The sequence below is a fragment of the Struthio camelus genome, chromosome 2 (genome assembly GCF_040807025.1).
Source record: "Struthio camelus isolate bStrCam1 chromosome 2, bStrCam1.hap1, whole genome shotgun sequence".
In the NCBI taxonomy this organism is placed as follows: domain Eukaryota; kingdom Metazoa; phylum Chordata; class Aves; order Struthioniformes; family Struthionidae; genus Struthio; species Struthio camelus.
The window spans coordinates 97714315-97738907 of record NC_090943.1 but is presented as its reverse complement, the minus strand read 5'-3'; the positions used below and the strand labels follow the sequence as shown (position 1 = coordinate 97738907).

At 42.9% G+C, this 24593-nt stretch overlaps 2 protein-coding genes across 3 annotated transcripts in view; one reads left to right on the top strand and one right to left on the bottom strand.

Moving 5' to 3' along the window:
* Positions 1–1240: 1240 nt before the first annotated feature.
* Positions 1241–11274, bottom strand: TPMT (thiopurine S-methyltransferase). The gene is made up of 9 exons (XM_068931709.1): positions 11126–11274; positions 10619–10780; positions 9762–9854; positions 8563–8695; positions 8260–8312; positions 4124–4198; positions 3279–3364; positions 2193–2237; positions 1241–1390 (listed from the first exon to the last, which is right to left on the bottom strand). The coding sequence occupies exons 2-9, from the start codon at positions 10756–10758 to the stop codon at positions 1275–1277; spliced, it is 741 nt and encodes a 246-aa protein (XP_068787810.1). The 5' UTR covers positions 10759–10780; positions 11126–11274; the 3' UTR covers positions 1241–1274.
* A 42-nt stretch (positions 11275–11316) lies between these two features.
* KDM1B (lysine demethylase 1B) overlaps positions 11317–24593 on the top strand; it is a 29461-nt gene continuing 16184 nt past the window's right edge. Inside the window, exons 1-11 of one of the 2 annotated variants that reach the window (XM_068931700.1) lie at positions 11317–11435; positions 11598–11663; positions 14443–14545; positions 15371–15495; positions 17326–17415; positions 18261–18372; positions 19153–19269; positions 20243–20281; positions 21356–21560; positions 22840–23024; positions 23937–24113. In XM_068931700.1, coding sequence (XP_068787801.1) covers positions 11629–11663; positions 14443–14545; positions 15371–15495; positions 17326–17415; positions 18261–18372; positions 19153–19269; positions 20243–20281; positions 21356–21560; positions 22840–23024; positions 23937–24113 — 1188 coding nt within the window. In that variant the 5' untranslated portion in view covers positions 11317–11435; positions 11598–11628. Of the gene's footprint in view, positions 11436–11597; positions 11664–11812; positions 12290–14442; positions 14546–15370; positions 15496–17325; positions 17416–18260; positions 18373–19152; positions 19270–20242; positions 20282–21355; positions 21561–22839; positions 23025–23936; positions 24114–24593 lie in introns of those variants that run through there. The other variant, XM_009688745.2, reaches the window with a different exon arrangement.

Genomic DNA, 24593 nt, shown 5'->3' with positions numbered 1-24593 from the left:
CGCTGTCTTTTTCTCCCTCTCTCTCTCAACCTGGCCTCAAGTGGCAGCAGCTCCGGGTGCCTATGAGCAACAGTAAGAGCTGCAACGGGCCACCGGTTGGGGACTATTGTGCTAAAAGCCTCGGACCCCCTTGCAGCTCTAGGACTGCAACACCTGCAATGAAGAGCAAAGGCCAGACAAAAGAAGATCAGTCGGATAAAGCTCTGAACCGGGTATTTTTGGAGTTCAAACGTGACACTCACTCTTATTTTCATTCTAGCCTTAGTAAATGACAGTATACGTACGACCTTGTAATCATACCTTTCCATCTGTTTTGAAACGAACTGGCAAGGGGAGAAGGCTAGGGCAAGAAAGAGTTTTGAGACCCCTCATAAGGAATGTTTCTGTATTGTGGTAAATAACTGACCAGAAACTCAAAATGAGCCCCCCCAAGTTCTGCAATTTTGAAAATTGCAAAAGCATCCGTAAGGCAACAATAGAAGACCCTCAAAGAAGGGGTTTTGTTCAGGCAAACATGCAAAAGCTCTGCAGGCTTTCCTGGAAACCTGCAGGTTTTCCTTGGAACGTACAACCCCTGTGCCAGTTGCCTGCTTGCAACTGCATTCTTGCAGGGGAGAGCAGCATATTTAGAAGCAACTGCAGGACCATTTTCTCCCCATGCTCTCTGCTCTGTTGTCAGCTGCTTCACTTCTCTCACCTATTTCCCACTTGATTATAGTTCCCCCTCGGTGGCTGCTGCCAAGCTTTCTTGTCTGCTCATTGCCGGTTAGTCTCTTGGCTTATAATCATGACTAACAGGGATGGGCAGAAACAACTTGTGCCAGCTTCCCGCTTCTCTTGCCCAGCTGCCGTTACTGGCGCAAGGCCAGCATTATAGGAACGGGTATTTGAAGAGCCGCTGCTGTTATTCCCTGGCCTGCGAACGCCTGAGGTAGACCTGCATGACGCCAGACAGACAGCATCTATCGGCAACCGCAGAAAAGGGCCATTTTCTGTAGTTCTGATTATTTGAATGAATCGTTTGAAGAAAAAGATCCATTTTTAAAAAGCTTATTTATGCACGGAGTTTACGAAAAGCTACGCACAAAGACAGTCAAGGCAGTTACGTAGTAGAGTTCACTTTGAAAGCAAAATCATCAGAAGATCAGTTCCACAGACATTTTTCCATATGCGGAAGCCTGCTTTAAGAGTGCCCAAAAATGTGTCTGATTTTAAAAAGAAATGAGATAAAAAATAAAAGAAAGGTGAGAAGTAAGTTATTTTAATTAATTTCATCAGGCTACAAACTTGAGAATATACAGCACCTCCAGAAAATAATCTAGTCCCCATTCTCTGTGTCTGTCTGAAAAGTCGTTGGCTTTTTCAAGACACTTAATTTCACACAGTTTGCCTGAAAAGGAAGAAAGAATAGTGAATTACTGTATGCTAAGTCATTGAAAAAATGTAAACTATCAGAAAAAAAAAATCTTATTCATGTATCTCATCACAGTGCCTAAGTAACACAAACAAGCTGAGCAGAACTTAGCCGTCTCTCTTGCAGTGGGATGCAGCTGTCAGTGCCAACGACGCACTGTGCATGGACACTAAGGAGGTCTCGGAAAGGCAAACTTAAAAAAACAACTGAGTGCAATATCAAAGCATATTGGGAAGTGCATTTAAAATGAAATTCCTGCCAGAATTCTGACTTTCCTTACTTGGGTGGATTTCAGTTATACGCTTAATGTTTCCTTTAGCAGAGCATTTTATTCTTCCTCTTCAGCTCCAAAACTACAGCAAAAACTGTAGCGCTAATAAGCTACCCCTTGTATTAAAACTGGGGTAGATGGTGGTGAGGTGCAGAAAAAGCTAAAATCGTTAAAAAGGACTAAGACTGAAGCTGCAAGACCACTGAGTGTGGTCTGAATCCTGGGAGAATGAAAAGCTGCCACAGGCAGGGAAGAGGCCATGTCTGTCTTGTGAGTGACACATTTTCCTCATATCTTTTGAAGAGCTGAGAATTTTCCGTAACAACAACAAAATCCTTCTGGCAAAACGATATTTATTTTCCCCCATTTATTTTTCCACTACTCCGCCTCTTACATAAGAAGCAAATAGATGACTCGGTATCACTCGCCACAGGGTGAGATAGAAGCACATAAACACATTTGTGTGTTCTGGAAAAAATCATAACGGTTAGCCAAAAGATAACTTACCAAACAAGCTTTTAATTTCAGTTTCAGGAACATAAAATGGTGGGCCTGGAAAGAAAATGGGTAAAGCTAATCAGAGAGAAGGGAGAGGGAAGAGACAAGCGTGTTTATACTGCAGCTGGCGCGCTAGCCCCACCACACACAGCACCCAGCCTGCAGTCTGGCCCTGGGGATACCGCCCTCTGCAGCAACCAGAAAACAACGTCTCCATGAGCGCAAGGCAGCTTGGTGCACCACCAGACAGCTTCAGGTGTCACAGCTGGACTAGTTTCAGATTTCTGCCACTGCGGCATGTTGTCAGAAGAGAGGAAGGTCATGACCATGCTGTGGATGTGACCACTCTCAGTGCTGTGTGTGAATCGAGCCAATAATCCCTTTACACTATAATGGCTTAATTAAAGTAAAAAGCTGAATAACAGGAGGGAGAGCAATGAATTAAACTATTGTGGTTAACAACAGCAAGACCTATTCTTTGAAGGGTAATTACTCTGAGGAACCCAAAAGCAACAAGAAATTTGTTTCTTTTGAGAGTTAATAGTTAACCAAAACAATCTTGACACCCCCTCCCCTCCCCAACTTTGGCATACAATAAAAGTTATGAAATGGAAAAGTACTTTATGGCTTTACAGAACTTCGCCGTTTCCAGGCATATTCAGACCTGACCCATGGTTGGAGTTGGAAGGGAGGCACGAGATGGGCAACACATTTGGTTGCAAGTATTGAGTAAACCAAAGATCTATCATAGTTACAGAGTCTTGGAAATGCCTCAAGGGCCCTAGGATGGTCAGGACATACAGTGCGTTACTCTAAACTTATACCCTTGCAATTTAATTGCTCTTTGTGTTAATATGCCATGTCTGTCCTCCACTTGCTCTTAGCACATCTGGATGCCACATAAAAAGCAAATTTAGTCTAAAGCTTGGTCAACATCTAAAAAAACTTTCCGCTACAACAACTGTATTGGCGTGATCTGCTAACACAGCCACGCTGATAAAAGCACTGAGGAAGATACCAATATATCAATCACATCTGCAAACAAAATATATTAAGACATGCAAAATCAAAACACAAACAGTGCAAAGTTCTTACCTTTGTGTTTGTTTGGATCATATGAAACAGTAACGAGGAGATAAGAAGAGCTTTTCTCCATTAGGGAGATCATCAAACTGGCATAGCTGAAAGAAGATAGTTACATTCTATTATTTTGCAACTGTACAAACATTTACACATAGCATTCAAAATATTCAACAAAAAAGGTAATATGATGTATCCCTATGCAGAGGCAAGTTCAACTGAACTGCATGGAAAATAAGCAAAGATATATAAGCATAAAATTCATGCAACACATGAAAAACCTCAAATAAATGTTACTGTATGCTTCTCATAAACAAGCATTTTTCTTTTTTTTCCCCACGCTAATCTCACAACTAACAGACCAAACATAATTTGTTCGCCACAGTCTAGAATTACTGCACAACGCAGCACGGAGCTTTTAAAATTATTGTGAATTCAAGACTGCATATCCACTTAAAAAGTCCTGCTGGTGGGACCAAACTAAGTTTGGGTTGGCTATAGGCAAGAACGAAGTACTGAAATAAAGAGAAGTGAGGGTAAGAAGAACAAAGACAGGGAGGAGAAGCAGATGAAGTGGAAAGGAAATAATAAAATTCAGAAGAGACTTGCAGCTCTGCTTCTGCTGGGCTGCAAGAAACCACACATTTTCCCACCAAGAGGCAGGACAGCTTCCTGAAGGAAGCTCACAAATCTAGAGTACAGTGCTCTGCGACTGCAGCTGACACCTGCGGTAGGGAGGAACTTGTTTAGGTTACTCTGCAAAATGAAAGAGGAGTCATTGACAAGTAGCAGGAGGAGAAGACACATAATCACCGGATATGTTAGAAGAAAGAAAATAAAAACAAAGCCAGATTACTAACCGTTGTCTGTCGCATGGATTGACAGCTACTAGAGCTCCTCTGTCCCAAACCCCATCAAATTTGCCAACAATTGCACTACAAGGAGATGAAGAAAGGTTTAAAACATATTTAAAAGGTACGTTCATCATTATTCAGATACTTCTATAGAGTCACAAGGAATCTCCAGCTAGCTGTGCAGATACCCCAGTAGCTGATTTGTTGTTAAGGTTCAGCATCTTCACGATCCAAACCATTATGAACCGGGTCTCAAAAAGCCCACCTGGCATGTGATCCTGCTGGGAGGACACAGAGATGCTAGAACTGCTCAGCATTTCCCCATCACTAAATGGTGCCGAGACAAGGTGGGAAGGAAGAAATCCAGTCTGCACATTTCTCTTCTGGGCTACAAGTTTAGGTTTTTGGTGATTGAACCCTGCTGTGACTCTTGAGACAGCACTAACACACTGGGGACATCCTACACGCAGGATGTCCCCAGTTCTCGGCCACTTTCTAACGCCACGTGCAATCTCAAATGCAGCTTACGGAAGGCACCTTGTTGCTTTGCTATCACTGAACTCAACGCACCCAGCATCTTAAGACACATCTCTTCCCAGGTGCATGCTCAGGACACTTAGTTTCATTTCTTTAACTTAAGAAGGGCTAAGCTACGCTGCTGCTTGCCTCAGTCAAACGTAGTTATAAGCATTATTTTTGCTCCTGGACATGCTGGCAGGTGGCTTCAGTGACCACACGAAGCCTGCAAACAGCTAAGGCTATTGCGAACTGCCTTTGCTAATGGCTGGTAAGAGCAGCCAGGGTGACTCTAGATGGGGATGTTGCGGGAGGGGGGGGAGGGAAGAGTCTCGTTTCTGGTAATTATTAAAACAGGAGTTTAGAGAGAGTAGTGTAGCAATCAAGTAAATTGCATCATTTTAAAGCAAGTTAGAAAGAAGTAAGTTTCCTTAGAGAGGAAAATCTGGTGTGAAATTGCGCAATACCTTTCTGGTTATTGGGAGAGTCTGTTGGCGTCCGGTTGCATCACCTCTTCCCTTACCGCTCCTCCTTACCCGCTGCTCATCTCATTGCAACAGCGTCACTAAATTTCTGGCATCTAACCTGTACACTGATCCTGTATTTCCCACTCTAATTTGATGAGACATGATAACGCTTTAAAGTCCTGACTTCTGTTGAAGCTTGCCAAGACTGAGGATCTAATTTAAATACCCAGTCTTAACTGAAAGGAGGTTTTTTAAAGAGATGGTGAAACGTGCAGCGAGGGGGAAGCATCAAAGTCTGGCAGGGCAGGTGCAAACCTGGCCAAGGTTTGGATGCCGTTCTCCTCTCTGCGTGGCGGAGGCCAGCTGCGCAACCTTAGGGAAGCCCCTGCAGTTTTCTGCTCCTAGGTTTTCTCCCCAACTTTAATCTGGTCTAACTGGAAGGGCGGTGCTGGCTCTGCACAGGCATTTCAGGTACTTCACTCTCCTCTGCTTTCGCCAAGGGCCTGCAGACACGGCAAGCTGCGGGCAGATTTGTGCTGCAGCCTTGCCCCAGTCCCGGGCTCCTGTGCATCCTAATTTCCTTCTGACAAAAGGCAAGCTGTGAGGAAGGAAAAGGAATTGGTACACGGCTGTCTTGTATCCTGACCTGGAGGCAGGATGAGGGCAGGGTGTGGAAGGTGTGGTAGGAAGTGCTCTGGTGGGTGTACCTCTTTTTGGATCCCTACCCAATCTTTTAGCCCCCTACATTATATCCTGTTGCACATTTATATGGTGCTTAGTGCAATAGATGCCAGCCTATGTACTATAAGGATTAGTAAAAATTAACATGTATCAGCAGAAACCCCATTGGACTTAGGCAGTAAAGCTGTGAATTGCTATCTCTTCATCTGTTTAGGAGTTTCAGTTAATACAATTTTTTGTTGGTTTGGGGTTGAGGTTTTTTTTTTTTTTAAAAGACTGGCAACCATAATTGTATTAGGAGCTACAATGGTTGTGCAATGTAACTGTTTTACATACTTCCCAGAGTTCCTACAAAGAGCAGTAATTCCTGTTACTCATTAACTAACGAAAGAGTCTTTGAAACGTCTCATTCTGACAAAGGTCACGAGCACATCTGAGTTCTCCTGTCTAACGAATGCTCAGCACCGAGATCAAAAGCATTTGTTTGCAGACTAGCCTCAGCAAGAGCGAAATAAGTTTAATTTCCATAATTACTAGGTAATTAATCAAATTGTCTGTATATAGAAACTAGAAAAGTGTGTGCATTTTTGTAGTCACAGGTATCTGCCGACTGCTGAACAAGGTTCATATTTTCACCTTCAAATTCTTTATAAGAATGCCCAGTCCCAGAACCTGTATCTGCCAATTTATTTTGTGGATGACAAACTATGTACCAGGTCCAGCAATATACACTGACAACTTTTTTAATTACAGATTTTCGGTTTATTTCAAAATGTCATTCCACCGTGTTATGATGGGAGCCATGGATTTTTACCGTGTTACTTGCTACTAAATCCAGAACTGAATTTTTCAAAAGTTGCTAACAAGAAGCTCGAGCATTCCCTGGGCAACTTGTCAACTTGCAGCCAGAAGGATTTAAACGAAATCTACACAGCAAGGCCAAGGAAGGAACCAGGCAGTATCTACAAAGCTACTTTCACATACCGCCCATCTGTTCCAAAAGATCCCTTTTTGCAGGACTAGTTGTACATGCACTATTCAAGCCAGCTACACGAGCAAAAGTTTTAGCAACAATCTACTGTATAAATGAATTTGGACTCTAGTAGTGAATACTCTTCTTTTTTTCCAGTTTATCCAGACTAAAATGAGTATCATAAAGTAAGCACCATATTCTGGTTTCCTAAACTGCCTATTACACCTATATTGGTAGTAGCTCGGAAAGGGCTATCCAAGCAAAGATTAAGACTTGACCTCCTCCTTATTGAAGAACTGTGGGTTGATATTAGCAACTTGTTCCTGACTGTTGCTTTCTATGAAAAGCAAGCAAACACAGAAAACCTCACCAAACCCTTAGACTCCAGAGGAAATTGCGTCCAAGTAAGAACTGCAGGATGGGGGAACCACAGTGCAGGACTCGGCACCTTCAGCTCCGTAAGAGACATGTTGTCCCCTTACAGCACTGGGCACAGCCCTCTTGCATGCCCCCCAATCCCCAGCTGCCTCTGCGCTGGCCTAGGTCTGAGGATGTTTTAGGAGAGACTTAAACATGCCCATTGCCAACACCACAAGAAACCTCCTGGGGAACAGGAAACGGGCCAGATGCATTAATGTCTACAGCACAGTCCTCTGTGCTAGAGGCTGAAGAGAGTCGTACGCCCTGCTTTGGTCTCTGTACAACTTGATGATTTTCAAAATTCCCCAGCAGGTAAAAAATTAGGTACAAAACCAGCAAAGAATATTGGGGCTACAGAGAGCAACAGATTGAAACACTTTTCAGGAGCTGAAAGTGCTGACTGTACTAAGTATACGGCATTTTATGTTGTGCCTTTTAACTAGGTTAATAAGGACATCTGAGCACCAAGGATCCCTTAGAAGACATCACTAAGTCAGGCCATATTTGCCAAGATACTTGTGGAGTCCTTGTTTGACAATACAGTATGCATAGTGACATAATACTGCAGTGATGTAATATACTTTTAGCCAAATAAGTAAAGCAGTAATCAATGGGTACTGCCTACCTACGTGTACATTAATGAGATAGTTTAGGAATAAAAATGTATTTAGGACTTAGCTAAAGGAGCAGCTCTGCAAGAAGACACCTCTGGTTTATCCTCGTCACTTTTACTGAGCTACTCTGAGTACGGGACTGTGTTAGGATTTTGCTTGTTAGCATTCCTTCATAACATTAAACATAATATGTTTTTACTGTAAAAGCAGACAGGTTTTTCTATAACTTTCATATGACACCTTAGAACAACAAGCCCATGTAAAGATAAATAGTTGACATCTTTATCTAATGGTTAACAACAGAGTTAATTTTTGAGGAAGACTGCCTATTCACACTCATCATACAAGTCAATAGGCGTTTTCTCGAAGGGCCTTGCTCCAGACGTTTATGGCTGGTTCAACTTAACAGTATTAATATATGTTTGACATGTATTTTGATAGGAAACTGCAGAACACACTGTGTATTCCTACCTGGACAAATCATAAATACTGCAGCAGTACAGAGAAATGTTCCCGGACATGCTCTACAACAAAAAGCAAGGGAAACATTGTTTAGGGAACGACATCTCTAAATACACACCTAGGTCTAATGGGGAGAAACCGTGAGAACCATTTTTAGCTTTTCTTTTCCGCAGCACCTCTCCCAACCCCCTCCCCAGAGGTTCTGCTCCATCAAGGCATGCAGCTACCCAGTTTTGCAGTACACAGCGCTGCAGCCTTGAAATTTAGGTGCAGGCTTTCAATGCGGACCGTTCAACAACGCAAGAGACATACCTGCAACATCTTCGCGCCCGAAATCCCCGGCACGGGCTCCTCACGATAAGGCACGCCGCGTTCGGTGAAAAATTCCTTCAGCGCTTGCTCGCTGATCTCCGCACCGACGACGCGGTGCCCCATGTCCGCCAGCCTGCACACACCACAGAAAGCGCTCAGGGTCACCTGAAGCCCCGAAGTCAGGCCACCAGCCTGCCCGCATCTCCCAAACAGCACGTATGCATTAGAGAAACGCTTTCCGCTTCCTGGTTTTAGGGGGTATTGGCAAGCCTAAGCTTGACTTTCTGGAGTTTTCACATTTTATTGAAAACCTCCCTCACGTGGCACGAGTTTAAATTCGCACCGCTCAGATTGGGGCGTACAGGCTTTATTCAGACTCAACCCCATAATTCATGTATTTTTTACGGACTTGATGACAACAGAAAGCTGGTTCCTCAGAGATCTCTCCGTTCCAGTCGACGTTCGCGTGTTCGGCTCCGAACGGCGGCGCCCGAGCGAGCGCGCGCCCTCCACCCCGCTGCCTCTGCCGCCTGGCAGCGACCGCCAGCCGGGGCGCAGGCAGCGGGGTGCGGTAACCTGCTCACCGCTGCCGCGAAACGCCACAGCGGCATGCGTCAGAGCCTGCCGTCCGGCTTATCTGCAAGATAACGCGTGATAACCGCGGGTAAGCTGATTCTCTGAGGGTGCCGCTTAACCAGGTGTTTTCGGTTTGTCCCCACCTCCGAGAAGCAGCGCTGGCTTACGCAGCCCCTTGTTATAAATATGAGTCAAAAAAGTAAGAAAACAAAATTATATTTAATTCAGACCGCTTTCCCAGTGTGATACGCCCCACGGTCCCACAAGCAGTTGCTCTGGCACAACTGACCTTGGCGTGGGCAATTTAAGCTGGCATTGGCATCAAAAGAAGTGGTCATCGGGGCACAGCTTCAGCCACGCCATCGGTTGCAAACGCAGCACTCCCCAAGGTGGAGCCGGGGCAACGAGGAGGACTTTCACGTTAGTCCTTAACCGTCCCATTTATGCTACTATACAGAAAGTCGGTAAACAAAACCGAATTTCTTCCTCCCTTCGGCGCCCCGTAATGCTGCTTTGCTGCCAGCGGAGATGCAGCATGTTCCCGTTGGCCGTGACAGGGTTGGGATTTCCCCCTCTCCCTTCCTCCTCCCCCACAACAACGTGGATTTTTTTCTGCGTTTTACCATTTCATTTCTACTGCTTTACCACAAAGTGGGAAAAATATCCTCAGTCCACTCCGGCCATTTAAAAGAACATCCAGATACTTCTGTAGGAGCCTGCAGAAGACAAGATATTTGTTACTTGACATTGGGTCTGTGTGTGTTGGCCAGTTCAAAGCCAAGTGCTACGTGATACGCCAGCTAACACACAAACTCCATGACAGATTGCGCTTCTTATTTCAAGCTGCTCAATAAAACTAGGAATAAAAACAAGAAATAAAACCTGTCACCTTCCATTTACCTAGAAACAAAGTAAATTTAATTTCTGTTAGGAAAGAGGGCAGCTGACTCTTGAGGTAAACAAACAAACCAAGCCACCTCTAAAAGGGCCACATTACATTACTTAAACAGAATAATAATTAAACCTCTGCATTGACCAAATTGCCTATATATGTCTGAAAGGTAATTTTCATTGGTTGCAAGAGGGTGTAATTGGCTTTGCTCTTGCGCCCTAGCCTTCCAGTGCTTCAATGCCCTCTACATGTTGTTTTAGGCCCCCGTTTCACAACTCACGGACAGTAACGCAGAGCTTTTGCATCAGAAGATTTAAGATTTTCAGTCAAGTTCTTAAGCTCTGTAGTTTAAAATCTGATTAAAGGAGCAAAAGTTGGAAAAGCGATGCAATCCTGTCTTTTCTCTGCTTTTTGACAAATGTGGGTCACAAAAATATTTTTATTTGTTTTAGCTTCAAGCTGTGTCTGTACGAATAATTTCTCCTTCTGTACATGCTGCATTTTTACTATGAGTTTTATGAACCAGTCAAGTCATCCATCTCGTGGCATTTGTTTAAACAGCTTAGGCAGAAGACCCAAGTCACGTACGGATGCCCTTGCTCCTTGTGAAATCCAGTTTTGCCCGTTTCCCATTTTTGCAGCCATTCCTCTTCCGTCACCACTCTCTCTTTCTGCAGCCCAACGTCAGCGCTTTCCACGACTCCAGGTGCATCTGCCGACCCGTCCATTATTCCCAAGGAGCCGGAGCACCTGTGCAAAAAAGAGAGGCGCACACTCACCCAGCCCCCAGCGAGTAGCCTGGGTCAGGCTCTGGAGCCAAATAAAAACCTAGCGCAGCTGGCGCGGTCACATCGCGTGGGCCATAAAAGCCACCGAAGAGCCTGCTCGTGCTTTTGCCAGCCCCGGCTTGCCGCCCACCCGAGCGGATCCAGCCGCTTGGAAGCATCCGTCCGTCCGTCCGTCTGTCTGTCCGTCCGGGCAGCCGCCCGCCCCGGAGGGCAGCTTGGCGCCCACCACACGCCGCGGCGGGAGCCCCGCGCCGCTGCCGCAGCCGGGGAAAAGAAAATATACGCTATATATTTGTATAGCTCTTACGTGAAGCCGAAAGGCAGAAGCGGGGGGAGCAGCGGCTCGGAGCAGGGGGTCCGCGGCGTCCCAGCGCGGGCTGCCCCGGCCCGGCCCGGCGGCGGTGGGTCCCGGTGGGCGGGCGGTGGGTCCCGGCGGCGGTGGGTCCCGGTGGGCGGGCGGTGCCGCCCGGCGCTGCCCGCCCCCTCGCTACGCACCGCGGAGAGCGGAAGCGGCGGCAGGAGGAGGCGGGCTGAGGGTGCTCGGCACCGGGGGGAGGAGGAGGAGGAGGAGGAGGAGGATGGCGGCAGGAGCAGCGGCAGGAGCAGCGGGGATGGCGGTGAGTGACCCCCCCCCCCCCGCCGCTGCCCCTCTCCCCCCACCCCGGGGTTGCGGGCAGGGGCGGGCGCGGCCCCCGGGGCGCCGCCGCGCGGGGATCGGCGCGGCCGCCCTCACCCCGCGCCTTCGCCCCCTTCTCTCTCTCCCTTCTCCCCCGCTGCAGCTCTAGCAGGAGGCGTCGCGGACACGCGTGGATGTGGTCTCCGGCCCCCGACTCAGCCGGCCCGAGGTGAGCGCCCGCCGGGCGGCTCCCCCGCCGCTGCCCTCTACCCTCGGGTCACCCAGACGCCAGCCCTCCCCCCCCACCCCACCGGGACACCCCACCTGCGGGACACCCCCCACGCGAGACCCCCGGGGACATTGTCACGGGAGACCGCCCCCCGGGACACCCCACCCGCGGGACACCCCGCCCTGTGTCACCCCCACGCGTGAGACTCCCCAGGACATACCACCCCACGCGAGACCTACCCCTCCCCCGGCCGCGGTCTGTCACGGCGCGGGCGGACTGGGAATATGGGCAGGGGCACGGACCGCCGCCCCCGGCCAGGGCCTGCCTGTTTTGGGCAGGGGGCGCTGTCAGGCTGTGCTGAGTCCAGCGTTTTTTGCTCCTACTCCAGGGTGAGTTTTAAAGGTGCGGGCGGCAGCGCTTGGTGCCCCGCACCCTTGTTTGTCGAGCTTGCCTCGTTTCCTCCGTGTGCCTCTTTTTCTTTCTCTTTTCTTTTTTGTCTATTTTTTATTTTTATTTTTAAAGACAAACTTGCTGTCAGCTGTACATGTAAGCCCCGTCACGCGTTCGCACGCAGGCCGTGCGTTACAGATGGATGAAACGTTACCGAATGTGACGCACTGTGTTATGTATGTGTCTCTCTGTCGCTCTCTCTCTCTCCCCCCTCTTCGTTTAAAGGGCTTAATTTCTCAGCCAGAAAGATTATATTTATAGGACGCGGAGTCATATAAAGCTTGCTAAAGTAAGCAGTGTTTGCTTGTTGTTTAAAAAGCTGTGGCTTTTGGTTTTCTGTTTGTTTTTGGGAGGGGAAACGGGGACAAAGTTGTGTACACCTAGAAACGAGGGCCCTCCTGACAGTCGAACCTACCAACTCGCTCTCCCCTCCCAGTGCTTTCTATAGCAAAAATATGCACGTGACCCCATAAGAATGGGCTTTGCCCTTCAAAAAAGAAAGCCTGTCTAAATCTTAAATGTTTTTACTGAACTTCTCCGTGGATGTTAGCTGCCATGTCTTCTTTTCCTTAGCCGCCCTGTAGGCGATGAAGCAGCTGCGTTGCCCTTTACCTTCTCGGGTCCGCGGGCCTGCAGCGGCTGCGGGCTGTGATCAGCCGGGAGTCACCCGAGCGCCTGCTTGTTGGGACCTGGCTCCGTGCTGAGATAGTGCAGAGCCCTGGGCTCAGACCGCCAAGGCAGCGGTGTTTAGGGCCTCTTATCTAGTGGTAGAAAACAGAGCGATACGAAGAGATATAGTGTTGTGCCTCTGGTCCAGGAGGAAGGCTGCAGGGGAAAAAGTTACCGTTTCCTCCTGTGTTACGTAGTAGTTCAAGAAAATCTCCTGTAAACGAAGCTGGCCGGTTTTCCTTTCTCTTCTCTCCAAAGTCGTCCACCCCTATACAGTGGCAACCTGTGGCGGAGTGATGTTGGGCGTTTTGATCACTGTAATTCACTTCCCTTCAACCTGCAATTAGCCTATAATTGGTTTTGCATACAGAAAAGGAAGTTAATTCTTGTATTGGCTTGTCTGAACTCCTTTCTCTTCTCAGGTGTGTGGATAACATGGCGTGATTTTTCCCTTCCCCTCCCAAATCGTTTTCTTCCCTCTTGAGACAAGAGGGGAATAGTGCACCCCTTTACTTGGTTCACACCAGCTTCACATGAAACTTTGTAAAAATATCACTCTCTCTTCCTGTTACCTTTGCCTTTAGCAAAGCCACCAAGGTTGCTCCCGCTAACGCGTCAGCTCCTGTCAGCTGGGACGAGGAAGATGCAGCCTGGTAGCAAGAGAGAGACTTGAAACGTCTCTAATACAGAAATTAAGAACTGACAGCTACTACAACAAGATCACATTCATGATTCAGTGCTGTAGCATAAGCCCAGATCGGTGAACTAGTACAGGGCTGGGTTTTCTTTCCACTTCCTTTCTATGTGGGGGAGTGCTTTTAGATTTAATTCTTCTTCTAGGCTCTCTATGTTTGTATTTTATTCCCTGCAAAAAGAATGCCTTTGATAATAATATTTTAAATATGCTTTCATATTTCTGTGGCGTGCTTTCTCACACTCCACGCTTTCCAGCTCCCATGCTAAACTGCGATCTTTTGCTTGTTCCCACCCACTTAGTCAGAGAGAACGGTAGAGCTATCCTGTGGTGTAAAACCTTGCTTTTCTACTACGGTATGTTTAATAACTAAGTTTGTAATATTCTGATTACCTGTAATTGCAATGCAACTACAGTTGTTTAGAAGTTAAATTCAGATACGCTTTCATCAGAGGAGGTGCAAGTCTTGGAACTGGTTATTCACCTGGTCTTAAATCTCTCTTCAGTACATAGTTTGCAAAGGTGCTTTACACTGCAAATCTCCTGCTACCAATAAATCAGTAGTTAGGAGGAGGAGTGTTGCTAAGAGTGGTATTTAAAAGCTTCCATTATGAGCTGATGCTTATTCTCTTTGCCAATGGTAATTGTAGTCCAGGCCTTCATGTAACGCAAATCAGATTATTGAAATCCAGCGTATGCTGATCTGGGACAGTCGGTCAAGTTGTGCTCAAGGATCTAATCTTAACTCTGAATTTAGTTTAAAATAATATTATTGCTGCTCTCCCCACAGATGCCTCATTCTCATTTTTCTCTTGGATTAACAGTCAAGCTAAACAGGTTATTATCTAGGCAACTCTGACAAAAATGGTATTGTGAAAGTGGCTGTACTGTCCAGGTAATTAAATAGCTCTGCAAAGTCAGCCAATTTTTTTTTTTCTTCTTAACTACTGCTTACCTTTTTTTCAGATCTAACAATACAATGTCAACTGGAAGGGTGCGAACAAAAAAAAAGGCATGTTCTTCAGACCAGTCCCCAGACAACCTGCCTTTGAGGAGTTCTGGAAGACAGGTATTTATAATAAGTTAAAAATACATAGTTTTGTACTTTTGTAATTTTTTTGGTTAATCTTTATTTAAAAAAAAAAAGAGGGCTTCATTGTGGAGTCTTCGGATTGTAGAGCAGTTATGCAAAGAGAGGGAGAATTAGTTAATTCTTTGCATAAGTATCTTATTTATAAATGATATTTTGAAAAGACAGATCTTTAGTATAACCTGTGGATACTGGACGTGTTCCCAATAGTATCACAGATCTCTGCATAGCTAAAAAAGGCCATTTGCTCATCTAGACTGAGGCCTAAAACAATGCAATACACAGACTTTTGAGGCTCGGAAGAGTGTTTTGGTACACAACTTTGTATCTGGAGTCAACAAAGCAAAACAAAAACCAAACCAACAACTGATATTTATATTTATTTTAGGAGCAGATAACATATCTTTACCACCACCAATTAGTACCAATATGTATGCAAAGAAGAGATTTCCTTTCTCTGAAGGAGAAAGAGGATGAGTGCATGAGGCTTGACTCGTTCACACGTGATGTAGTTTAAGACATGATTTAAACTAGAAGCTTTGCTTATGATTTCTTTAGTAACATCAGCTAGACTAAGGCAAGACATTTTTAGCTTTAAATGATATTTCTAGCCTTACTTTTTTTTTTGTAAAAAAATGACCTACTTTGGCAGCTGTTTCATGCTGCAGCTATTTCACAATGGATTGAAAAAGTTTGATTTGTGTCTTTTTAACCATTTAAAGCTATGCCACCAAATACAGAACTGTTTGAAAGCCACAGTGTAGCAAATGCATTTGTGGTCAGATTTCAGCTCTTCTTTGTTAGGTAAAGAAGAAGGCAGCTGAAGCAGCAGATGATGATGATGAAGCATCAGAGAAGAAGTATAGGAAGTGTGAAAAAGCTGGATGCACTGCAACATGTCCCGTTTGCTTTGCCAGTGCAGCTGAAAGGTTTGCTTCTTTTTATTTGCACACCTATATTTGTCATGGACTTTCCCAAACCTACATTTGAGGTTTAGATTTTTAAATACATTCTGAAAAAGCTTTCATTGCGAAGTGTGCAGGGACGACTGAAAGGTACTAAATGTCTCCTTGCAGGCTTAAGATGCCAGGAAAGTGTCACAAGTTATTCCTGTTGCTGGTAATTTTTGTTCTGTGAAATTGCTAATTCTGATATAGAATTTCTTTAGAGTAAGCTTATTTAGGTTATTAATGCTGTCTTTTGGCACACACCTTGCCTCAGTGAAACTGAGAGCGCTTTTGTGAAATCAGAGGAAGCTAAACTTGCCATTAAGATGGAAAACAAAACCATCATTTACTGCAGAAATTCTTTATCACACCTTTGTTGAAATGGTTTGCAATCCTCGGTGAGATTCTGAGCTTGAAATTTTAGGTCTTGGAAGACAACGATACTTATCTGAACTCCTTGTCTCAAGTAGCTCATGGTTTTGTGTACCTTATGCAAGTACTTTTGCATTCTGAAGCTGGAGGTACTGAATGCCTTATGACAGAGACAAGATCTATCCATAATAAACAACATGTTCAACCTAATTATGCAGTGGGCAGACTGTATTTATATGGTATTGTTCCCTCCCTCATTACTCAAGACAAACTTTCCCTTTTTAATTATTTTGCAATGATATAAAGTGATCTAGTGCTTCATTTCATTGCCTTACGTGAATTGTTCTTTGGCATCAGGAGTTCAGTGCATTAATGACTGTCATAGGAAAGGCAACTGTTCTGGCAGGTGTAAGAGACTTGTGGGGGAAAATGAGCAGCTAGTTGTCAGTAATACTACTTTTTTATTTAGGAAACGATGGACATTGCATATTCATCTTTGCAAAGTCTTATTTTAACATCTTGATTATTTTTACAAAATATATACTTTCAACATGGTCTATTTGAGATGAGATCCTTTTGTAGCTAACTCTTTCTGTTAGTAGCTTAGGTCGCTGCTTTTTACCACTCATACGTTTATCTTTAGAGAAACATTTCATTGAGTTTAGCGTGAGTTTTCTCTGAATGAAGAGTGCTGGACTGATTGTGTTGTCTGATGAATATAATCATTGCTAATATATATTTCTTTCTGAGGGTAATACATGTGCAACTATTTACTCTGGATTTTGTCTCATCAGGTTAAAATTAGAGTCAACTCAGTCACGTGAAAAAATAGACAACATCTGTTTTGTGTTCATATTTGTATTTGTAGTTTTGTCAGTTATCCTGGGGAATAGGTGTTGTAATAATTTATGAATCAATTAATCAGAGTCAGGAAGAATACTTTCTTAAGTGATCTTTCTGATGGCCCTGCACTAATAATGGAAAAAAATTGAACAAATGGAGGGAACTGTAAGTTCCTATGGAGAGAGACTTTGCCTTCGTGTACATTTGGAAAATGCTTAGTGTGCCACAGCATGGATTATAAGAGCAGCACACTTCATGTTCGGGAACTGTCCACTTAAAGGGCGCTATAGACTGGCTCAGCTGGCCGTTGCGGGACTCCAGACCATCTACGCAACTGCACTTGGTGTGTGTTTTGCCTCCTGTGGACCTGGTGTTGCTCCATTTGGAAACTGGAAATCTTTGAAACAACTGAAATGATCCTCTCATTAGTTGTTATTTGTATGACTAATGCCTTGTGCGAGGCAAAGTTCACGAATATAACAGAAGGCCCTGTCCTGTCCTCGGCGTTTTTCTTTTCACGTTTTAGAAGGTGCTGTTGTCAATAGGAAGATTTTTGAAATGCATCATAATGCTATTTCTACGTCTCTTGCATTACAGATGTGCTAAAAATGGCTATACGTCTAGATGGTATCATCTTTCCTGTGGGGAGCACTTCTGCAATGAATGTTTTGACCACTATTATCGAAGGTAGGTTTGCTACTTAAGGTTACGCCTTTTCAGGGCTTATTAAAAATTTGGCAGACATCACAACCGTTGAAATGTCTCATATATATATATATGTATATATTTATTTATTTATTTACATACACACACGCGTACACACATGCACAAAGGATTGTCTTCTGGCTTGCTTTATTTGAAGTGGAGCTTAGATGCTGGTGGGAAAACTGCAGGCGTTGTATGGACAAACCATCAAGCTATACATAGTAGCATGAACAAAACTAGTTGCTTTTAAGCAGGCTGTTTTATCTGTACACTTATTCTAAAGCTTTCCTCTTTTTTTAAAGCAGTATCATAGAATTTTAATTAAGAAGAATAGTTTAAGTAAATCTATTTCCTTCATATAGCAGTTTCACTTTACAATAGGAATTCAGGAGACCTGGCATCTTTGTAAAACCATATCAGTGAGCAGATTTAACTCTTGCAGTTCAGTGGCTGTGAAGACACTGGTCAGGCTCACAGAGTGCTCTAGAAACCAAAATGCTTCCCACGTGAGTGGGAGCTGAGTCCAGCTCTGTTAAGACTTTTAGGTGCTGATGTGCGCAGCGCTACCTGTAACTCAGCCTGGACCTTAGATACTCAAATATGTGCTCATTATCAGGAAGACATAGTGGCCAGGATGCTCTTTTATCACTCTCATAAGATCCATGACTGTCTCCCTTTTTTATTAGGAAAAATATAGGACTATCTTCAGTCTCACTTCTCTGTCCTTATATAAAATGTTTAATTTTAGAATAACAGCTGTTGCTTAAAATGAGCTAGATCATTCAGTTTTCTAACTGCTTGCTGTTCTCTTTTCTCCGTCTTCTTAGCCATAAAGATGGTTATGAGAAATATACTGCCTGGAAAAGGATTTGGACAAGTAATGGTAAAAGTGAGCCCAGTCCAAAAGCCTTCATGGCTGATCAACAGCTTCCTTACTGGGTAAGACAGAGCAATTTGTGGATTAGGGTGTATTTCAATGTCATGGTAGCTTGAGAAAGTATACAGTTTTGTTTTGGTATTTAAATTACCTTATTCTGTTCCATCCTTTCCATCTTTTCCTTCTTTCTTGCTCTGAAAGAGTTTATAATATTGTAATCAGGTAGCAGGTCTGCTGAGTTTTTCCCAGGGGCTTTCTGGTGTTAGAGCACTGGGGAAAGGCTCAAGATAATAATTCTGATCAGCTTTTCTGTTGCAGGAGATCTTCTCCAAATCCCAAAGAGAAGACAACCTTCTCTTGTTTCTCAGAGAAGTAGCAGCTCAGATGTGCAGCATTCAGATAGAATAAGACATGGTAGGGAAAAGAGAGCATGCCTAATGAAAGTGTGAGTCCGTAAGATTTCAAAAACATAGATTTTATATTTCCGTGATAAAGGGACTAGAAGAAAAGAAAATGGCAGGAAGTGTTCTTTTAGTGGTGAACAATACCAGTTTGAAGTAATGCTTTCAAAACTCATTAAAGACAGTAGTAATCAGGTGTAGGATTAATTTTCGAGTTAACTTCTATGCTGAAATTTACTCTCTTATGGGAGGTAAAAGATTTATACATACCAAATGTCTTGCTTGTGACACATGGATAGTAATCAATTTAACAATTGTATTTAACATGTATTTAACGCTTTCCTCACACCTATCTTCTTTCTTATTGGTTAGCGTGCTTCATTTACCTTATCTATGATCAGATTGTAACAAGTAAAAACATGTTTGTTTTTTAACTTGTAGGTACAGTGCACAAAGCCAGAATGTGGTAAATGGCGTCAGCTGACAAAGGAAATCCAGCTGACACCACAAATAGCAAAAACGTACAGATGTGGTATGAAACTGAACAATTCTACTAAGGTAACGCAGACTTTTCTACTCATATTGAAAGTAACTGCAAATTGATTTTCTTGTTTGCAGACATTGATTTTTTTTTTTTTTCTTGTTTTGCATCTTAATATTCTTCATGTCCAAACAATTTCTGATGGGCTGGAGAATTGCATGGTTAGAGTCCTACAGGCTGTTTGGACTCTTTGTTTCTGAGGGAAAATGTCAAAACAGAAGTATCCAGAATACTGTTTATCTGCACAGTTGGTTGTAAAATCATTAATTTTGAAGCTGTTGAAAGATATCAGTATGTACAAAATAAACCTACATTAAAATGTTTTATTTTGTTCAGCATACTTTACTATTGAGGAAAACATCTGAAAGGTTCTATGAGCTTTTATTAATTTTTTTCAAGTTTGTCTTGGGGCTTAAAAAATGAAAATTTTGGGCTTTAGCATGAAGATAAGTCCTGAAATTTCAGAGAGTCCGTATATTATCATAGAATCTGTATAGTAAGAAACATGAGATGAAAATGCTGACCATTGAACAGTGGAATGGTCAACATTTCATCTTGAAATTCTGTAATAAAGATACTGTTAAAAAATTCTCATGTTTATTTTTACTCTGAGAGAATCTGTCTGGAAAATGTGGAATCTTTCCAGAATTTTACTATAAAATTCCACTCTTTTTTTTTGTTTCAGTGTTCCACTACACTTCTTGGAACAGGACGTATATTTTAATATCTAATGAGTAGATTGATCAGTAGAGACTGTTTAATGTAATTAAATGAGAAACATTTGCTGGAATGTTTTGGCTTTATTGTGTGCTGTGTTTTTAACTATGCATTTCTCCTTTTATTACTCTACATTAGTAAAAATAAATAATCATCTGTGCTACACAAAGCTAACAATAATACATTTTTTTGTTTGCATAGAAAAATTACTTTTTTAATTTTTTTTTTTTTATAGCTTAAGAATAGTACTGATATAATTCACTTTTCTTTCAGACTGAGGGCTCGGATCAGTGTTCTATGCCTGAGGACTTGGTGAGTAGTGGTTGTTCCTCCTCATTTGTCCTAGAGAATAAAAGCAACCTTAAAGCATGGCATATGTCTTTCCTTTTCTTAGTCTTTTGGCTAATTATGGCGGTATTTATGCATTTTGCTCAGGAAACCGTCAGACACTATTTGCAACAGAGCCTAGGGCTGCCTTCTACTTTCTCTTCTTTTTCCTCTCTTTGCTTCCTGTAAGAAATAGTTTTCAGGGGGTTCTTGGTGTCTTTCTGTGATTCAAATCTTACTCCTAATTCTGCTTTTTCAGCAGGCAAGACAGCATTCAATTGCCAGGTTTCAAATAAAAATCCATTCCTGAAATTTCCAGGTCTTTCAGGTGGTTTCTGTCCTAGTTAAGCTAGTCATCTCTTTTTGAAACTGCAAAAGAACATCAAAACGTGTTTTCTCTCTGTTCCCCCTCCTAACACAAAACTATACTTGGTGTACCTTGCTGTTGCAAAGCTTTTATAATAATGTAGCCCTGCATTTCAGATTTTGTATGATCAGTGTCAGTGCTGGCGAGTGTACCTCTATCCCAGGAAACATGTTCAAGTGGATTATTGTTGACTCTTGTGGAAGTTTTGTGTTTTCGTTTCCTTAAAGCATTTTTGATTTGTAAATCAAGGCTGAATCTTAGTGTTTGCTAGGGATTTAGAAAGTCTGTGATGGGGATAGTGGAATCTAAATAAAATTGATCAGTTTGGACTTTTCTAAATTCAGATTTCTGGATGCGTAAACAACTGTAAACATTTTGTTGAGGGCCTCATAAGGCATAGATTTCTCGTTATGGCATGTCTTGTCTGTTGGCTTTCCACAAGGGTGTGGAGTTTGTGAAGTTTCGGCTCCATTTCTGAGGAGCAGGTTAATGCTATAAGTTTTCTGTGTCAGGCTGAGGAAGGGGAAAGAGGGAGAGAAAATGTCTTCATGACTTGCAATTCTGATTGGTACTTACAGTGCTTTTTAATCTGAGTTTTGGAGGGAGGGGGGGAATTGGTTCATTTTCCAACGTTTTCCAAGTACTGACGTGTTCTCTTCTCCCCTCTTTCCTTCACTTCTCCGCTTGGCCAGAGAGTGGCTGAAGTTTCAGACCATTGGTGGTACTCCATGCTCATACTCCCTCCTTTGCTGAAAGACAGTGTGGCAGCTCCCTTTCTAGCTGCATATTATCCAGACTGCGTGGGCATGAGTCCATCCTGTACCAGCACTAATCGATTGCCTGGTGAATCCAACATTGTGAAGTTAGAGCACTTAAAGAGCGTGCCTAATTTGACTGGTAAGGGCCGTCTGCAGGGCTCTGTTGCTTAAATAGGTGTGATAAATTTTGTCTTGTGGCTGAGTTTATAAGGCATATAATGCTCCTGCCTCAGAAACACTGGTTCTTTTCTTGCACTAATACACACTCTCTGTGAGACTGCCTCTGTACTTCTGTGTCATAATTTAACTTGTCTGTAAACTAAAGGTAATACATTTCTCATGGCACTTCTTTTAGGTGTAAGCACAGACTGCAAAGGCTTTTTGATTACCGCCTGTCATTTGTTGATAGAAATGGGAAATGAACATGTGGGTACTTAAATGTTGCTTGCATTCTTAAGGCAATGAAGATTTATTTAAAAAAAAAAAAAAAACCCAAACCAAAAAACATGATTTTGCTAGTTTTGATATTGTGGATCTTTGGAGCTTTGGAGAAAAGAACTAGATTCCTTAAGGCACTCAAATTCTCTTAAGCTTAACTCTTTACTAATGACAGCTTTGAGATTGAGAGCCTGGGAGTGCAATCTTCTACTGAACTGCAAAACTGTGATCCTGGGCAATATGCTCTAGAGGAGCCTGCTTGAGCAGGGAGGTTGGACTAGATGATCTCCAGAGGTCCCTTCCAACCTCAACCATTCTGTGATTCTGTGAAAACAGGTCAGGTAGGAAAAATGGTAATTTGGGATTTCCATGCTTGTTGATACACCTCAATTCTAGCTCAGAGAGGGTGATATGAGGAAAGTTCAGTTTCCACATCCTAGCAGGCTTTTTTGTTCTTAGGTGCTGACAATAAATCTGCTTATCTATTCAATAGATACCTGTCTGCTTAACAGAGAGAAAACTAGCTGCATTACACAGAGCTACCAGTACTGCATATGGAGGATGATTACTTTTAGTTTCTATCAGTTCTGGGCAGTATTGGGAGTTGAAGATGACAGGGGTTCAGAGGACTGCAAGAGCCTGTACTGTGTGCAACCGCAGTGGTAGTCCTCAGATTTTGAATTTAGATCTTGTCCCTTGTTAGACTCGCCATGGTACCTGAGGACACAGACCGTTTTTCTTACAAACGGTAAGCTCTGATAGTGCCAGGACGTGTTATGTAGAAGAATAATAATCAGTATTTCACAAGCCTGGAGAGTAAAAGAGGGAGAATAACATAAATGAAATGAAATCATTCTAAAGGCGGCTGGAGATTCAAATACTTCAGTATTTGTTTATCTATGTGAGGTCAGTGGGCCACCGTAGAGAGACAAGGGAAGAAACAGTAGGGTATGACTAATTCTCATTGTGTCTTTATTCAGTTGCAGGAATGAACAAATATTTTCAGCCCTTTTACCAGCCCAATGAATGTGGTAAAGCACTTTGTGTGAGGCCAGATGTCATGGAACTGGATGAGCTCTATGAGTTCCCAGAATATTCACGAGACCCTACCATGTACTTGGCTTTGAGAAACCTCATTTTGGCTCTGTGGTACACAAACTGCAAGGTAAGAGATTTTAATATTTAATTGTTTTGTTTACAAATAATAGATACTTTTGGGGGGTGGGGAGCTTTTCTGGGGAAGGGGGCAAAGGGAGTGGACTCTCTTCTCAGACGTCCCTTTTATACAGCACAAAAATTGCTCCCATCCTTTTGAAAATCCACTCAGAATAAAAATAAAAAAAGCTTTAAATTTGTTTAATGCCAGGGAGGTGGTCTTGCAGTAAAATGCAGAATTTTTAAAGCTATTAAAACTTTATTGCATCTACCCAGCTATTAACTTTTAAAGTGATGCTTGAACATTTCTAAACAGTGCTAGTGGGCGCTTTAGGTTCCCCCCCCCCCCCCCCCCACGTGAATGTTGGATAGGCAAGTGATTGTCTTTTTGCTTCTGGTAGCTCTATGACATTGCCTTCAATGGAATTGCTTCTATTTGCACTTAATATAAATGAAAGCAAGAGCCCGCTGAAATTTCACATACGCAGGCTTGCAGATACAGATGTCTGTATTAATGTGTGGAGGTTTTGGATATTAATCTATTTTTATTTCAGTTTTGCTGAAGTGCCTGTGAGCATTGCTAGCAGTTAGATTCGTTTTGCAAGGAATTCATTTTCATTTGATGTGTTTCAATACCGTTCCTGTAGTGATAGAGCATACCATGGAGTTCGCAGGAGTATCTTGTAGACTCGTGCATTTATGCTGTGATAATCTAGCTTTTTGTTTATAGGAAAGTTGGAAGAGAGAAACTGTTGACTTGCGCTGTAAAACTGGCTGGCAAAAAACTTCCACAAATCTAACTTTTTAAATGTTCTCAGAAACCTGTATGATTCATGATTAACCCTAAACATCTGACTTACAGTTTAAATATGTTGTGCATGTATGAAAATATTGACTTTCTCTTTTTGTTTCCCTTCTTCAGGAGGCTCTTACTCCTCAAAAATGTATTCATCATATCATTGTTCGGGGGCTTGTACGTATTCGTTGTGTACAGGAAATGGAGAGGATACTTTATTTTATGACAAGGAAAGGGCTAATTAATACAGGGATTTTATCAGTCAGTCCTGACCAGTATCTCCTTCCTAAAGAATACCATAACGTAAGTAGCTGTAATAATCCCTATGCTATTTGTGCTATAAAACTAAATGGCAGATTCTATATTTTTTTGGTTGTGGATTTTTTGCTCATGATCTGTCATTCAAACCACGTCAGAATTGCATCTAAAAGCAGACATATTACATATTTTTCACACAGTTCTCATCTACCTTTAATGGCTATTGAAACTGTAGACAACAGACTCTTGCTAGCAAGGTATTTGTTCCCACTAAAATCTGTGTAAGCCAATTGCTGTGCTTCCTGTAAGCTCTTCAGACAGATGGGAACTGTGTGAAAAACATGCAGTACGTTTAGGTTCTTCTCATGGCTTAACATTGTAATACACCTGTGCTTCCATAGGGGAGGAAACTCCTATTTCATACTGGTTTGCAAGAACAGTGATTAAAGGGTACATATTTATGACTAGCATTTTGTGTAACATCTCACAGAAACTTATCAAATGAATATATTCTGTAATGGAAAA

Coding starts and splice junctions, on each gene's coding strand:
- TPMT (XM_068931709.1), bottom strand. CDS start 10,758: ATGGACGGGTCGGCAGATGCACCTGGAGTCGTGGAAAGCGCTGACGTT. Junction 3,365..4,123: donor AATCCATGCGACAGACAACG/GTTAGTAATCTG, acceptor ATCTTCTTTCAG/CTATGCCAGTTTGATGATCT. Junction 2,238..3,278: donor TGATCCAAACAAACACAAAG/GTAAGAACTTTG, acceptor TTTTCTTTCCAG/GCCCACCATTTTATGTTCCT.